Source organism: Hipposideros armiger, unplaced genomic scaffold (assembly GCF_001890085.2).
Source record: "Hipposideros armiger isolate ML-2016 unplaced genomic scaffold, ASM189008v1 scaffold_13, whole genome shotgun sequence".
Taxonomy (NCBI): Eukaryota; Metazoa; Chordata; class Mammalia; order Chiroptera; family Hipposideridae; genus Hipposideros; species Hipposideros armiger.
Window position 1 is genome coordinate 4,906,506 of NW_017731363.1, and position 16,964 is coordinate 4,923,469.

The window sequence follows — 16,964 nt, forward strand, 5'->3', positions numbered from 1 at the left end:
GTGGATGGGGGGAGGGGGGTTGTTACTTTGTGAGGGTGAAAAGGGTAACTATTGCATTGTTCTGTACACCTGAAACTAACAATAAAAAAAAAAAACTATAGCTTCGAAACCTACTTTGTTAGTGTAAGAAATGGAAAATTGTGTGGTACATAGAGCTGCCCTTGATTCTACGTACTACAGATATTAAAAGGTGAGAGGTTAATGATGCCAATAAGTACATTTTCTTCAAACTAGCTTCCTAGCTTATTTTACACATAAAACCAATTTGTAAAACTGTCAAAAATTTTTGAAATTCTTGAAATTTTCATGCTAAGGAAAATACAACTTTCAAAACCTCTAAATGAGCTAAAAATATCCTTCTGATTTATAGTGAAATATGTCAAATCACAAATGGGTGGAAAGACATTAAGTATCGACATCCATTTAAAAATAAAAAACTCTTAACTTTATTCCTGTCAGCACCTTCAAGCCAATCTTTCTTTAACATAAAACTGCCATTACAGGAAATATTTTCAAGGTAAGAGTTATACTTAAAAAGACCATTTCCTGGCCTGCATACTGCCCAGTATTATAATAGATGTAAGAGGACAATGAATATTTGTGTGTTTCCCATGTGAGAAATGTACAAATGGTGTATTATAATGGAGTAATTACAAAAACTAAGTAGATATCTTTTTCCACAATTATTTAACAAAGGGTATGTCATGCATAATGAAGCACATAAGTTTGTAAAAAGTATTTCATGCAAGGACTATTTTCCAATTATTTTCTTAAGGCTACAAAAAATTTTCAGGTAAAACAGAATTATAACAAGACTGTAATGTTAAAACTATCTGCACAAGCTTGCTACATCAGAGCTAATCTTGAGATCTACACTTTCTATTTTTATATATCTACTCAGGTGATTACTATCTGGCTTTGAATTAGTCCAATTAATGTAAAAAGTAAATTTTAATGAAGCAGCTCTTTTTCTGAGGAAGGATTATTTCCTCCTCCTATTTTACAACAAAGAATTGTGAACTTCTAAATAATCATATAATACTACACAGCTTCAAATGAATGGTCAAGAAAATTAGTGCATATATTTTTAAAAAATTATAATGTCAACTTAAGGAGAAAGGGTAACAAGAAATGGATTTTATAACAATGGTGGAAAAATATTACAATCAACTATTTCTGACCAATGATTAGAGCAACATGTAGGAAGCACTTAAATCTGAAAGATCATATACACTAAGTTATGCAGACGTCACATTTTCAGTTAATGATTTTATGCCTCAAGATAGTAAATAAAAGATGGTATAAAAATGTTTATATATTCTATGGCCATAGGTACTTTTGAAAACCTAATGTTACACATGTTTTTAGGTACGTAAACCACTGGCTAAAAATGTTACCTACTCAATGCCTACAAATTATATTGCTCCCAGTGGAAAAAAAAAAATCTTTTGGCATCTAAAAATTTTACCTCTCAAGAAGCCAGGTATTAACGGAAGATCATTCAGTTACTCTCCTAGTCTACGGATCAGGGATAGTTTACTTATTACCTTACTGCTCATACTAACTTCCTACTAATGAACTAATTTCTCTACCCGGCCTGCTTGCTACTTTCACCGAAAAAGCTCAGATTCTTTTCTTTTCTTTTTTGGTGGGAGGGGAAACAGACACTATAGAGTAAAAAATCTGAATAAAAGTACCTATCATATGCAGGAAAGTCAGTCAAAATGGATTTTAAAAAAGCACCTCAACTTCTGAGAACAAGGAGAGAGAAACACAATACTTTGCACTATAATTCTTATTCCCTATATTTGGGGGGGTGAGATTTCTGGATAATGAAACATGTTGGTTGATTAAAACTATCACTTTACATCAGATACAGCTGTACAAATATTTAGAATGCGCTGAAACATGCTTTAACAAAGCTTGCTGGACCAGAATCTTTCTCTGATGATCCAGAAGGCCTCTGAGGGTTGTGTGTCTTGTGGGCAGGGTTTTCAATCAGTGAATCCTGGAGAAGCCTCTCAAGTTATGCACTTACAGCTTCAAGGTAAAAGGGACCGACTAAGTGCGGGGTTGAGGACTTTGCCTGCCTCCTCTACCTAAAGCCACTCCATCTGTAGTTGTTTTATGTATTTGTATTTACATGTAATATTTGAAAAAAGAATTCTGCACCGGCCGAGTGGCGCGTTGGGTTAAGAGCTGGCTTGGGACGCCACAGGGCCCCGGTTCGGATCCCACATATGAGGGCCAGTGACACTGCCCTCTACAGCTAAGATGCTGAACAACAGCTCAACCTGGAGCTGGGCTGCCTTGAGTCGCCAGCGAGGGCTGCAGCCCCTGCTGCAGTGGGTTGCCATGGGCTACCGTGTGTAGCCAGCAACCAGCGTGAGTGGCCAGCAGCCGCTGTGAGCGGCCGTCCAGAAGCCGGCGACTGATCTGCCTCACCCGGGAAGAGCGCAATGAAGGTGCCAACTTGGGCCAGTGAAGTGACATCCTCCACAACTAGACTGAAGAACAAAAGGACAGCAACTTGTCTGTTCCCCTTCCCCCAACTCCCCAGCACTGTTCACATCCCCCAATTCTCCAATTTAAAAAAAAAAACAGTAGAAAAAAGAATTCTATTGGTAAAAAAAAAAAATTTGAAAATCAAGTCCTGAGGAAAGAAGTGATCATTAAACTAGATACAATTAGCTATAAACTTCCAGCAATACTAGTTTATAGCTATTATTTAAAATAGCACAGGGCCGGCTGAGTGGCTCAGTTGGTTAAGAGCTCGCTCAAGAGTTTGAGCTCTGAGCAACAGTGGTTCGAGTCAGCCCGAGCTGAGCAGCCGTGAGCTGCCAACAGGTGGCGGGATGGCTCAGCTAAAATAAAATAAAATAAAATAAAATAGCACAAAAACAGCTTTTAATTTAGTAATACTTAGAACATTATGCTCAAAGCCTAAACCGAAAGCTGAAATTAAACGGAAAATAACAGTCAGTACCTTAAAAGGTTTTGTAAAGTCTGTGTTTTCATGGTTTTCCCTAACTCCAAATACTTCGCGAGTAATGTCTTTTCTCTGCATAATATGATTCTGCATGAAAAAAGAATTACCATAGTTTAATGTACCTTAAAGTTTACTTTTAAAACTCTTATTTTACCATTAAAAATACATTTTAAATGAATAGGATTAAGTACACAAAACATGTAGCATGTAGCTTAGCTGTAGGAATACACATCTCCTTCACATAACCCATGCTAGCTTGTGAGGGGCCAGTTTAATTTGTGAACGTGAGAAGAGTTAAAAAAAATTCCTGTATAACGCAAAGGGTGACTTTTAGAAAATGGACTATAAATCTAGTATTATTCAGGCATCCAGAAGAGAAGCAAGCCCATTATTATCAGGAGTTGCTAGAGCTCCTACTGCCAAAGAAGAAAACAAATTCTCAACGCTGCAGGAGGCAGGTTTTGCTGACTCAGATAAGTGATTTGAGTAGATGCTTCTGCCATGACTAGGAAAGTATCAGAAGTCAGAGTACTAAGACTGGAGCTACAAAAAACCTGAATCCTTTGATGGGCAAGGAAAACATGGGGCTCATTCTGAAAGATGGTTTCTTTTTTCCAAAATAAAAGTCTTAGAATGTTCTATTTATTGCATTTGCTATGCAGTCTGTATTTCTCACAAATCTTTCTCTTTCACATCTTTACCTCTGTCTCCCTTTTCATAGTCATCTTCAATGTATGCTAAGTCTATAAATTTGAATAAGCACATAAAGATACATGTATTGAGATGGGACTTTGGGGGACCCTGGGAGGGAGGAGCCATATTTTGCATGTAAATCATTGGAGGCCAGTGGGAGGACTCCAGCAGGCAGCTTCTGACCAGGCTCCCAATCATCCCCACCTTCTAGTATCCAGGCCCCCGTGTCACTCCCTTCCTCTGAGTGTGGGCTGGACCTAGTGACTTGCTTCTTACAAATAGAGAGTATGGTAGAGGTGATGGGATGTCACTTCTGAGATTAGGTTACAAACACACCCTGGCTTCTATATTTCTAGCCATCACTTGCTTGCTGTTATGGAAGCCAGCTGCCATTTGTGAACTGCCCTATGAAAAGCAAATCTTTAAAAACAGAAAGTAGATTAGTGGTTAGCAGGCATGAAGGCTTTTATTGGGGTCATGAAAAGGTTCTAAAACTAGATTATGGTAATGGTTACACATCTTGATAAATTTACAAACAACCATTAAATTGTACACCTTGTACAGGTGAATTTATGGTAAGTAAATATTACCTTAATAAAGTTGTTCCGAAATAATCTTAAGTAAAGAAAGCTAGTACTATAATAAATGCAATAAAATCCTGCTAAATCAAATAAGAGATGACCATTTCTTCTGTCTTAACTATTGTCTCAACAGAATCTTAACGTTGAACAAAAGAATTATAACACATACTTACTGAACAGTTACAAACATTATGAAAAATATTGGTGATCCCTGTACACATAGATATTTGAGAATAGAATGTACAAAAATGAAAAATTTTGAACGACAGTCTTACCATGTGACATTTCTGAATAAATTTTCTAGGATTTGACTTTATAAAACATGGAGGTTTTTCGAATCCATCAATATCAATATCCTTCAAACTTGAAAAACTGGAAGACTGGTCATTGCTAACAAAGTGAGAGAGAGAAAATAAGAACCTTTTATTAGTTTACCTTTATCCAACAAATAAACAAGAGAAATGAAATTACCCCCTTCCAAGACAATTAAAGCAGCACAACAGTAAAAATAATCTCAATGATCTATCACTACCAAAATTCCAAATGATAGTTATGAGGGTGAAAACTCATTTTTAAACAAACATTATTTAGCTAAGTTGGAGGTTAGCAATAGGGAAAAAACAATATTCCTTGGACCAGGGCTCTCAATCTGGGGTCCAAGGACAGGCGTCCTAAGGGCTGTAACCCCTCGAAACCATACAGAGTGTGTGTTTCCTGAGGGTAGATGATCACTGCTCTCAAGCCTTTGGCAACACTGGATGCCCCTTGCTGACAGAGAAGAAGTGTGTGATGGGCTCAAGGTACTCTCACTGACAGAGCTGGGGCCTCTGACACTGCTAGGTCGCAGCAACAAAGGACAGCTCCCCTGTACTGTTGTCGCTAGATCCAGAGGCCACCAAGGGCTCTTCCCAGGCAGCCCTACCTAGGAGGGAGGTCCTTCCTTGGGCTTTTCTTCTGACCCTAGGGCCTCATTTCCACAGCCCTCAGGGAGTCTTCTTCCTGTCACATCCCAAATCTCCCCCAATGTTCCTCAGACCCTTCCTGCTCCATGGTGAACAGACATCTCATGGCCTCGGCCCTGCTTTGGTCCCTCCCACAGGTCGTTCACTGACATGGGGAGAAAACCCACACTGCTCATCATGTCCCCCAAACCCCTCCTGCTCTGTCCCTCACTGCCTTGCCTGGCTGCTTCAGTCCAATCTCCCCAACATGCACACTGAGCTTCGGGAACACTTAGCTACGGATTGTTCTCAGCACACACCACAATCTCTCCTGCTTCCACACGTCTGCATGTGCAATTCCTTCTGTTGCAATTTCCTTCCAACTTAGAGCAACTACAACATTCAGCTCCATTTGCACCTGTTCCAGGCAGGCTTTCCCAGACCCCTTTGAGGTGGGCTAGGTACCCCTGCTACGTGCACTCACACAGCACTTTTCTAACTGCTAGAGCACCTATCTGTCTCACTTAGCAGCTGATCCCTTCAGAGGGGGCACTGTGGATGGTTTGTTTTGTGGCCCTAGCTCTGACCCCACAACCTGACATGAAATACCCACTCAGAGTTTTTTGAAATGTTAAAAATACCCCATTTCCATCAAAATGCTCATGATATGATAGTAAGTTTAAATGTAAGGGTGGAATTCGGTAAGTCAATAACGTAATTAGGCTTAGATGGTTTACAGTTTGACTCACCACATAGCTCGCTATCTAGCCACTTATAGTTACAACTTAGTTTGCAGTTTGATCCCCCCTGATATTCAGCTGTTTCCTCTTTGTTTCTCCCCTCACTGATTAACTGAAGAACTCTGTTTTGTTCCCTTTTTCAAGGCTACCCATACCTCATTAATCCATTTAATTAACAGAATCCTAACCTGGAAAGGGCAATTTCTTAATCCTCAGGAGCCCAGAAGCTGGAATACACATAAAGCCCCAGGCAGGAGCCCAGAGATAACGTTATCTTACAACAGACCAGCCCCCAGGAGGGATGTCAGCCTTCAGAGCTGCCTGACCAACTCCCCCTTTCCTTTGTTCTGCTGCTGCTTATGTTCCTGTAAAACCTTCTGACCGGGTCTAGCTAGAACCGGGGAGGTGGCCTTTGGACAGGAGTCCCCATCCTCCCAGAATGCCGGCATTCTGAAAAAACCTGCTTTTCTTGCCACCAACCATGTCTCTTGATTTTTAACATTTCCAAGAGGCAGGCAGCCGGACCTTAGCACCGTATCATAAAGATTAGGGTGCAAAGCTATACCATGAGGATAATTTCAATTATTTAAAATATACACTTATATGTCCAGAAAAAATATAGGAAATGTACTAAATATTAACAGTGGTCATCTCTGACTGGTGAAATTAAGATGCCTTATATTTCATTATTAAACGTCCTCTCTGTAGTACTTTTCACCTATCACTCACCAACATTTACTTGTTTTTTTTTTCTTTCTCCTATCATTAAATTGTAAGCTCCATGAGGACAAGGGCTTTGTGTATAGTTTTTCACTGTATGCCCAGTGCTTCCAACAGTGACTAGAGCACAGAAATGAAATATATAAATATTTGTTGAATATATGAATAAAACATCTTTATAAAGTTAACTCTAATTAAGTATAGATTATAGATTGCTACAATAGCAAATATAAAAACTGATGTTTTCGGGCCGGCCGAGTGGCACGATGGTTTAAGAACTGGCTTGGGACGCCAGAGGGCCCGGTTCGGATCCCACATGTGAGGGCCTGTGATGCTGCCCTCCGCAGCTAAGATGCTGAACAGAGGCTCGACCTGGAGCTGGGCTGCCCTGAGTCGCCTGCGATGGCGTAGGCTGCAGCCCCTGCTGCAGTGGGTTGCCATGGGCTACGGTGTGTAGCCAGCAGCCAGCGTGAGCAGCCAGCAGCCGCAGTGAGCGGCCGTCCAGAAGCCGGTGACGGATCTGCCTCACCCGGGAAGAGCGCAATGATGGTGCCAACTTGGGCCAGAGAAGCAACGTCCTCCATAACTAGACTGAAGAACAAAACGACAGCAACTTGTCTGTTCCCCTTCCCCCAATTCCCCAGCACTGTTCCCATCCCCCCAATTCCCCAATAAAAAAATCTTAAAAACAAAAACAAAAAAACCTGATGTTTTCAATAACCTGCCCAGCTAAAAAGAAAGTCTCGTCCATTTGATGTCCTCTCGCAGTCTACTGATACTATTTTGAAGCTGCTTTTTGACACACACACCGTGTCTATACAGCACAGCACCTCAAAACACTGTAGGGAACTTAATAACGCTAGTTACAAGAGGTAGAAATAGTGTGTCAGGAGAAGACATGGAGACAGGAGGGTAAGAGATTAGTGAGAAGTGGGAGAAAAATACATAACCAGGGTCTGGAGACGAGACAGAATGTCCCAGCGTTAGGCCTGCTTGGGCGAGATTACCTAAGTCATCAGGGACTACATATATAGTGATCCAGCTCTAAATGCACTACAATTTCAGTAGCCTCCGTCCTGTCTACTCCTTTGGAAGACTTCATTCATTCAACAGCTATGAACTGAGTTCAAGCAGAGGGGATGCGATACAAGGGCGAGCAAATATATACAAAGAGCCTACATACAACTTTTTGAGGGGAAAAAAAAATCACACAGGTGGGAAATTGCTATACCCCATGATTTATGATTTCATCATATTTCATTTCTTCTGAACTTCTACGAAAATCTATGCACTGACTTGACTAAAAAAAAGTTTATGCAAAAATATTAATGAGGTCAATTTTGATAAGCTGGGTTTCTAAGATAAAAGGATAAAATAAAATGTTTTCTTATTTTAACAAGAAAATTAAATTAGAATGAAGTGAGCAATTAAAGGTTCTATATCATTTAAAAAAAAAAAAGATGAACAATCACAAATGCTGGTGAGGATGTGGAGAAACTAGAATCCCCACCCACTGCTGGTGGGAATGTAAAATGGTACAGCCGTTGTGGAAAACAGTCTGGCAGTTCATCAAAAAGTTAAGCATAGTTATCATATGACCCAGCAATTCCACTTCTCGGTGTACACAGAAAAGAAATGAAAACACAGGTCTGCATAAAAACTTGCACACACATGTTCACAGCACCATTATTCACAACAGCCAAACAATGGAAACAACCCAAATGTCCATCAACTGGTGAATGGATCAACAGAATGTGGTCTATCCACACAATGGAATATTATTCAGCCATAAAAAGGAATATTCATGCTACAACATGGAGGAACGTTAAAAACATTCTGCTGCATGAAAGAAGTCAGTTACAACAGGCCATATGTTATATGACTGCAATTACATGATATGGCAAGAACAGTAAAATCCACACAGACAGAAAGTAGATTAGTAGCTACCAGGAGCTGAGGGGAGGGAGATCTAGAGAGAGTGACAACTAATGTGTATGGGGTTTCTTTTCGGGGTGATGAAAATGTTTTGGAATTAGATAGTGGAGTTGCACTGCTTTGTGACTATACAAAAAAATACTGAATTGTTAACTTACAAAGGGTGAATTTTATGGTAAATAATATCTCTATTTTTAAAAATCCTCAGGATTCCACTATATCACATCAGCTATCCAATACAAATAAAATAGTCCAACAGACCCAGCAAAGACACCTTGCAGGAAGACATCTTTGCATGCTCCAACACCATCCTCAAAGCTACCATTAATAATAGTAGGTAACGCTGACCAGCTACTCTGTACCTTACATGCATCACTTTACTTAATCTTAACCACCACTGCAAGGTTAAGTATAATTCTTATCTCTATTTCACAGCTGAGAAGCAGAGATTAAGGAAGTTGTCCAAGGTCAGTCACATAGCTAGCTGTCTACGGAGCCAGGCACTGAACTCAGGTGTAGTTCCAGTGCTGGAGCTCTTAACCACCTCAGAGGGCAAAGACACATTCTGAAACATTACATGGCCTTTATAACAAGCTGATTATCTTAAATCTGCTTTTGAAATCCTCTTTCTTGATGCACTGAGTTTCTCACACTTGCTGAGTCAAGAAAAGCATGACAGAGAGCCTGTGTCATAAAGCACACAGTCATGCCATGTCGTATTAGGAAACTGGAGACTTTCACCCACCAAAGGATGGGATTTTAACTACTTCACTTCCAATTATTTTATATGCCTCACCACACAGTTTTGCTATCTTTTAATTAGTCCCAAACTTATAGTCAGAATCAAGCCCAGTTTTATTTATTCTTCTTTTTTCAAGCCCAGTTTTAAACAACATACATGTATTTTCAGTAAGACCTAGTCAGCCATAGACTTGACTTAAAAGAAATTCGACACTAAGGACTATGGAAAGGGGATAGCACTGGCCATTGCTATTCATACATTCCCCCTTTCTGGGAGATCCAAATAGTTTGAGGATCCTTGAGCAAAGTGGAAATTTTGTCGCATTCATTATACCTCATAATCATATGGGGTCCCAGAGTTGCCATGAGTTCCACCTAGTTTTCAGAGTAAGAGACAGACTAGGGCCAATCTAGAATAATACTCAGAGCCTCTAAAAAGAGGTACCGAGTCCGGAAAAAATACCAAGAATCGACTGACCATCAATTTGCCATACATGGCGTTAAGTGCTTTGCATGTACCTGCTCATTTACTATTTTAACCTCTCCATCATAAATTGGTTATTCTCATTTTATGGAGGAAAAGGCTTCAGAAACTAAGCAAGTTGGCCCGAGAGCAAACGGCTTGTAAACTGGTCGAGATGGGATTCAAACTCGGATCTCCCCTGCATTTTCTACTACACCTGCCTGTTTCATGGTCAGACACCCACGAAGGCTTCTGAAAGAACTGTGCTGACCTCGGGAAATTTGTAATATTCAAAGTATACCAAAATCTAAAGGGCAGGCTGTGTCCGAGTTTGAATCAGTTTGAGCCAAACAGTCAATATACTTGCTGGTCCTGGCTCCTGTCAATATTAAAAAGCTGTTACACTTCTCTCTGGGATTATCAACACCTCAAATATTCATGTTCCCCACAATTTTTGTTGTTTAACTCAAACAGCATATGATAATAATTGAATAACTAAAACATTTTAATACATTTCACTTAAACATATAAAATAGATTTGAAGGATTAAATCCCTACACTAAAATGAAAATTATCGTCACACAAGAAAATTGAAAAATATGCTGAAACCAGAAGCTCCCTGATAACAGGATGTTTTGCATCTACTGATTACCTCTCTGTAGGACTATCTATGTGAAAAATGTGCTCATCTTCATTCTGTAACCGTTCTTTTCTCCTTCTTTCAATGTCATGTCGTAGGTCATTTGGATCTATTACTTTGACCAGAGTCTGAGGAATTTTGACAGAAGACAAACCATTCACATTACTGTTAGTTGCACAAAGACCATATCCAATAAGAATCTTAAGTAAAGTCCTACATAAGTTATCTTGTATTCATCCTGCTAATGACAGTGTAAACTGATAAAAATATTTTGAGACACAATTGACAATACCGAGTCAGAAAAGTTTTTAACATTGAACCAGGAATCCCACTTCTGGGACTCTATCCCAAAGGCTAGCTACCCAAATAGATCCAAAGTTATATTTAAAATAAATTAAAAAATAGAAGCAACTTAAATACAAAAAAATGTAAAGGGGAAGGGAAGAATGATTTTATGGTAAATTTAAGTCAAAGAAATAATATATAAGCATTGAAAGCATATAGACTATATGGAAGTAAAACATGGAAAAACACTTATTAAAACTTAAAAATGCCTCAATCATAAAAGGTCACGGGGAGTTCAGAGATTTTACATAAAAGGAGTGTTATTATGGTTTAAGTAAAAAGAAAAAAAGCATCCAAAACTGCCTATGCTATGATAGCGACTATGTTAAAATGCCACACAAAAAAGACTGCAAGAAAAGACAAACAATATTTTGTGTTAAGTGGTTGAATTAGAGGTGTTTTAACCTTTGACTTCTAAAAAGCCTCAAATTTCCTGTAAGCTGATTACAGTACTTTGATGAGAGGAATTTTCTGAAAATATCATTTATTCAATAAACTAACCTATTTCCATAAGTTCAATAAAAATTGTAACCATTTACAAGTAAAAAAATTATTCATGTTTTACCAGAAATGTATTAAAATCTTTCCTCTACAAAAACTCTTTACTCTCAATGAATAAATTAGCAGCTCTTTTAGAACTTGTTATCCTGCTCCTAAAATAGGAGCCAGTTTTCTTCCCGGCGGGCTAGTCAAGATAGTTTTTCTAATTAGCAAGGAAATGGGTGGAGGGCGGGGTTGGGGCAGTGTTGAGTGGGAGCCACCACACACAACACGTGACAATAAAACAATTCAGTATTATTTTCATTATTTTGCGAGTTCATATTTCACAGAAACGTCACACATTCTACAATAAATAGAAAGGCAATATCAAATGAAATCAAGTTATTTTGCATTCATGCCACATACAATTTAAAAATATATTCCACATCACTGATTTGGAAAAAAACAGGTATCAAACATACTTTCTGCAAGCTTTGCAGTGTGAAGTTTTGGAATGAATATTAAATACTATATTTTTATGTCAATTTTACAAAGCTGTTGCCCTTAGGGACTGTGTCTCTTAGGGAATATTTTTGTCTTGTCAGTGTTCTCTGGGTGTCCTGGCTAATAAATCAAATCACTGGGAGACTTTTGTATATTTCAGATTCCTGGGTCTCAATCCTTCTTCCTCATCTACTTTAACTCCCTTTTTTATTCCCAATCACCAGTTCCCTTTCCCATTAGGATACCCACAATAAGATAATCTCATCAAAAAATTGTCTTCGCTTACCTCTTCTGAATCATATACTATAGTTTGTTGACTCTGAAGCACGCCCAAAGACATATCTATTCTCCTAAAATAATAAAGGCATATTACAATGAAATAATTACGTTATACAGGGATATCTTGATTCCATTACTACAGAATAGAATTTGAAATAAAGCTGGTGTGTCCTGGAGGAAGGAAAAGAAACTTGCCCCAGGTGATTTTTTTGTCTACGTGGCAGTCTCCCAAGGCATACATATCCTGTGAAAAACATCACAGTGATGCTTTAATGGTTCTCAAATCACTAGTCTGTGTAACCTTAAACTTTGCTCCGTGGATCTACTGCACTCTAACATTGATTCAATTCAGCTCACAAGACAGGGCGCACCGCCTGCTCAGGCAGGTGCCAGTGGCAGAAGACATGTTTTCATCTGGCTGTCCTCAGAACAGCCATTTCTGACTACATGAAGCAACCCATGACTTCAATGGCTCGACAACTGTTTCTCATTCTCCCAGTTGTAAGTTCAGTAGGCAGAATCAAAGTTAGGTAGGTAAATATTTTCAAAGTCCTACACATTTGAACAATGCTAGTCAATGGCTTCAGTGCCACCTATTCCATCCAAGTGCACAGGCCCTGTACCTGCGTGGGCTTTGAGAGAGGTTTTTAGAGAGGAGATGCAGGCCTAGAGTGGACAGCAAGCCCAGCCTTCCCACATCTGTTCTGAGTCTTATTCCCATGAGTTAAATGGGCACACAATAGTTAATCATTACCTGGGAATTTCTGGGTCTGGATTCGGTTTAATTTCATTTACAGCTGCTGCTTTTGTATCTTGTATATTTGAGAAACGCTCATGTAGAGTAATGTCGGGTGATGGAAAATAATTTGCTGAAAAAAGAAACAAATAGTTTTATCCCAGTGTAAAACAGATTCCACTTAAAAGATTATATATGCGTATAAGCACAGGAAGAAAGGATTATTAAAAAACATCCAACCCGTTTTCTCTTGAAAATATGTGGGACCTAAACTTATTCCACAGACTAATTTGTAATGATCACATACTTTCCGAAGCCCAAGCAATAGTAAAACACCTGACTTATGAACCCCAGGATTTCCGTTCCTATTAGACTTATAGGAGAAAAAGACAGTGGCTCTCTCAAAATGAGGACCTTTCTTCTTCAAGATAAGACCTATTGTATCTGGGAAGTAAAGATAGTAAAGAGCCCTACAATTCACCTAGAGTAAAAAAAAAAAAAACAAAAAACCTCCAAAAACAACCCTGAGCCATTAAAATGCCATTTTCCTCTAACATTAACTGCAGTTCATGAAAACATTCTGAAACCAGCTATGCTACAGGCTTCAATCAGGATAGAAAGATAATACACTTGACCATCAGAATGCTACTTAAGCAATCTTTTCCCCTAACTTGCTTTTCCTGTTCTGAAACAATCTAGGTTTTTCTGCAATACCAGCTCCCTTTCTGCCAAGAATCACACCTCCTTTGGGTAAGGGGCTGGAACTGCAAAGGTAAACTGTTTCAGACAAACTGCGTGCTTTAAAGTAAATATGTGCCTTAGTTTGAGGGATGCAGGGAAAAAAATTCACTTTTAAAATCTGTTTTATGAGGTAAAAAAGATTAATGCAATTATCTAGTAAGAAATATAAAATAAAAAATTTGAAATTCTCAAAGGTCTCCAGTTTATAATACCCACAGTTACCTTATTTACGCAGCATCAGTGAGGAAAGTTGTTTCATATGACTGAATTTTTCAATTAACACAAATTGGCCAGAGCAAAAATAAAACAACTCGATGCAATTCTTTGAAGTGTTTATTATGCAATTCCCTGATGTTATAAAACAGCGGTTCTCAACCTGTGGGTCGCGACCCCTTTGGGGGTCGAAAGACCCTTTCACAGGGGTCGCCTAAGACCATCGGAAAACAAAAAGATACTTACGATTCATAACAGTACCAAATTACAGTTACAGAGTAGCAACGAAAATATTTTATGGTTGGGGGTCACCACAACATGAGGAACTGTATTAAGGGGTCGCGGCATTAGGAAGGTTGAGAACCGCTGTAAGTATGCCAAATCAAACTGCAATCTTTTATTGATCGCTTAGGATAACCCTTGTGGCACAAAGTCACCTTAATGCCCTCAGGGGCTTTAAGTATCACCAAATGACCTAGACTCCCACATTTCTTGCGTTTTTGCTGCTTCCTCCTTCCTGTTTGGTTATCAGTTATCGTTTCTTGCTGCTCTCAGTACATCTGTCTTTTGCAACAGCCTGCCTCTCCCTTTGTAACTTTGGTTTTTAATCTACTATAAATTGAAGCACAAGGTTATTTGGAACTACACGTAAAGAACAATGAGGCCTAGGTGCCACGACTGTCTTAAGAGTCTACTCTTTAAAATAATGTTAAAAAAGAACAACTAGGCTTGAATTAATACTTGCTCCTCTCTTCAACAGATTTCCTAATTAATGATCTAGCTTATAATGAAATATTAATTACTATTACAATATCACAGATATATACCTATGTCTCGTGAAAAGCCAGTACATTATTTTTGTGTTATCCCTAATGTATGTGCAAAATATACCAACCTTTAACTTGATGAATTATAGTTATGATTTCCTGAGCAAATTCTCCTGTAGGTTTGCTTTCAGTATTCTGAGTTGAGTCAAGATGTTCAAACACTGGATGAAAGTTTTCACTTTTCCTGCCAACAGCAACCAAATCATGTGACATCTGTCTCTCTGTGCTGCTAGAAGCAACCCTAGAATAATTTGTAAATGTTTAACTAAATTTGAAACTATTTTACTGAGAAAAGAACTTATTAAAAATTAATCAAGATAGCTATCAAACTAAAAAGATGTTTATCTTTTATAATTAAGGCACTAAATTGTATGCCATAAAACATGTACAAAAATGAGGAGAAAATAGCTATAGATGCATGGATTTGAGTTCTCTTTTTCAAATCAGAGATCATGAAATATTTGCCACTTTAATAAGATCCTCAAAATCCTAAGTTAAACAATTTTTACTTCAAAAAATACAGCAAGGCATCAAATACACTCTATAGTCAAATAATAATCAAGTAGATTATTTTATACTCCCAAATGTCCATAAAATTGTAAACCCAGCAAGCTTACGATCTTAAAATACTACACTTTAAACGCTGATATCAAACATAATGACTTCTCCGACTTCATAGAAATCCTTATACTTATAATGAGAAGCTTTGAATTGTATTTTGAAATCAAATTCTGTTGAAATTAATTTAATCACTTAGAAAGTCTCACTGAACTCACAAAATAGTCTTTGTTGTTGGCAAAGTTATGGGCTGTAGACCTAATTATCCTGTTTATCCTAAACGTATCCTTAAAGAAATGCTACCATTTGTTATATAACCCCAACTGTCTTACCACTTTAATGCTTTCGGAATCTTTATAATTTTCATTAAGTGTTCTCTTGACCTTTAGGTACCATTATAAAGCCATGATTGACAGAGAGCTAACAATTATTGAAGGCTTACCACATGCCAAACACAGGAACTCTTTAGAGCTTACAGACATTATCTCATTTAATTTTTGCAATAGCCCTAGGGGAGGTGTCATGACACTGAGACAATGAATGTCTTGGTTGTTTTGCTTAATAGCCCAGAAATCAAGCATTCATATGAATATAATCCTTCCAAGTGTCATAATGGGAAACTATACCTTATTCCAAGAATGCTGTTCTTGCTTAAACTGTTCTTCAGTTCTTTGTCTGGAGGTATTTACATGCCACAGAAGAAAATGTCTCATTATTTTATATTTATAGCTCATTTTGGACCCAAAATGGCACTAACCAGCTCACACCCATCCTCTGCACTTAACTCTAAATAGCGTGTGGCTCTTGCCAAAAATCAAGTTCACCATCCAAAGAATTGAGATTTACAACTGCTAGGGTTCTTTATAAGTATGTTACAGAAAAGATACATCCAAAAAAGAAACCTGAAATGTGTTAGAAATAACAGCAGCACCATTGCAAATGATGATACCTCTTCAAATAACAACAACCAATCAGACAGATGCATTTTAGGGCGTGGGTGTACCAAAGCACAGATTTACTGATTTATTTAAGTCACATAAGGCCATATATCCAAAACTGCTCCAGGGTTATGAGGGGCTATAGATAGCCTTTAATTAAAAATTTTAACTCCTCTAACAAGATGGTTTTAAGTGCCAATTTTTAACTTATCAGAGAAAAGAAAGGCTTCCATCTGACTTTCTGTGCTCCCTGCTTTCAAAGCAGCACTGTGGAAACAACGCCCTGCCAAGGCAGAAACAAGGCAAAGTGGTTATGGAGCAGGTTGATGCTACTGCTGTGGATTCCTTCATTCATTATAAAAGCTTTCTTGAGAAGGCCCATTTCCCCTCTTTCCTCCTGATTTGCTCCAAGCTTCCCACTGTGTATCTGATAACTAGCTAACAGACATTTAGTGATAAACACTAGAAGCTAGAATGGCCCTGTAACAAAACCACCACTAACAAAGAACTACAAATGCTCTCTGTTTAAAGGGGTTTAATGGTACAAAAAGCCTGTTCCATATCCAAAAACAAAGATTTTAAAAACATTTTATAGGAGAAAAAGATGTTTAAAAATGTTTAACTAGAACTATAAAAAATGGTCTGGATGGCCCATAAGGGGAAATCAGCTGAAAATGCTTTTTTTTTTATTGCAGCTTCGTTTCTCCCAAGAGGAAACCAGCTGATAAAGGCTTCCGGTTTTTCACCTGGTAATTATTAAAATTTATTTCTAACGGGGCCGGCCGAGTGGCACGATGGTTAAGAACTGGCTTGGGACGCCAGAGGGCCCCGGTTCGGATCCCACATATGCGGGCCAGTGAGACTGATCTGCCTCGCCCGGGAAGAGCGCAATGATGATGC

The 16,964-nt window shown here is 38.5% G+C and overlaps 1 protein-coding gene across 7 annotated transcripts in view; it reads right to left on the reverse strand.

Annotated features, from left to right (window-relative positions):
- Window positions 1-16,964, reverse strand: part of BCLAF3 (BCLAF1 and THRAP3 family member 3) — a 53,578-nt gene that overhangs the window by 12,147 nt on the left and 24,467 nt on the right. For 2 of the 7 annotated variants that reach the window (XM_019666899.1, XM_019666907.1), the window contains exons 5-9: window positions 14,637-14,809; window positions 12,806-12,920; window positions 12,059-12,122; window positions 10,456-10,571; window positions 4,539-4,653 (exon numbers count right to left, since the gene is read on the reverse strand). In XM_019666899.1, coding sequence (XP_019522444.1) covers window positions 4,539-4,653; window positions 10,456-10,571; window positions 12,059-12,122; window positions 12,806-12,920; window positions 14,637-14,809 — 583 coding nt within the window. Of the gene's footprint in view, window positions 1-2,986; window positions 3,077-4,199; window positions 4,202-4,538; window positions 4,654-10,455; window positions 10,572-12,058; window positions 12,123-12,805; window positions 12,921-14,636; window positions 14,810-16,964 lie in introns of those variants that run through there. The other 5 variants (XM_019666890.1, XM_019666876.1, XM_019666885.1 and 2 more) reach the window with 5 other exon arrangements.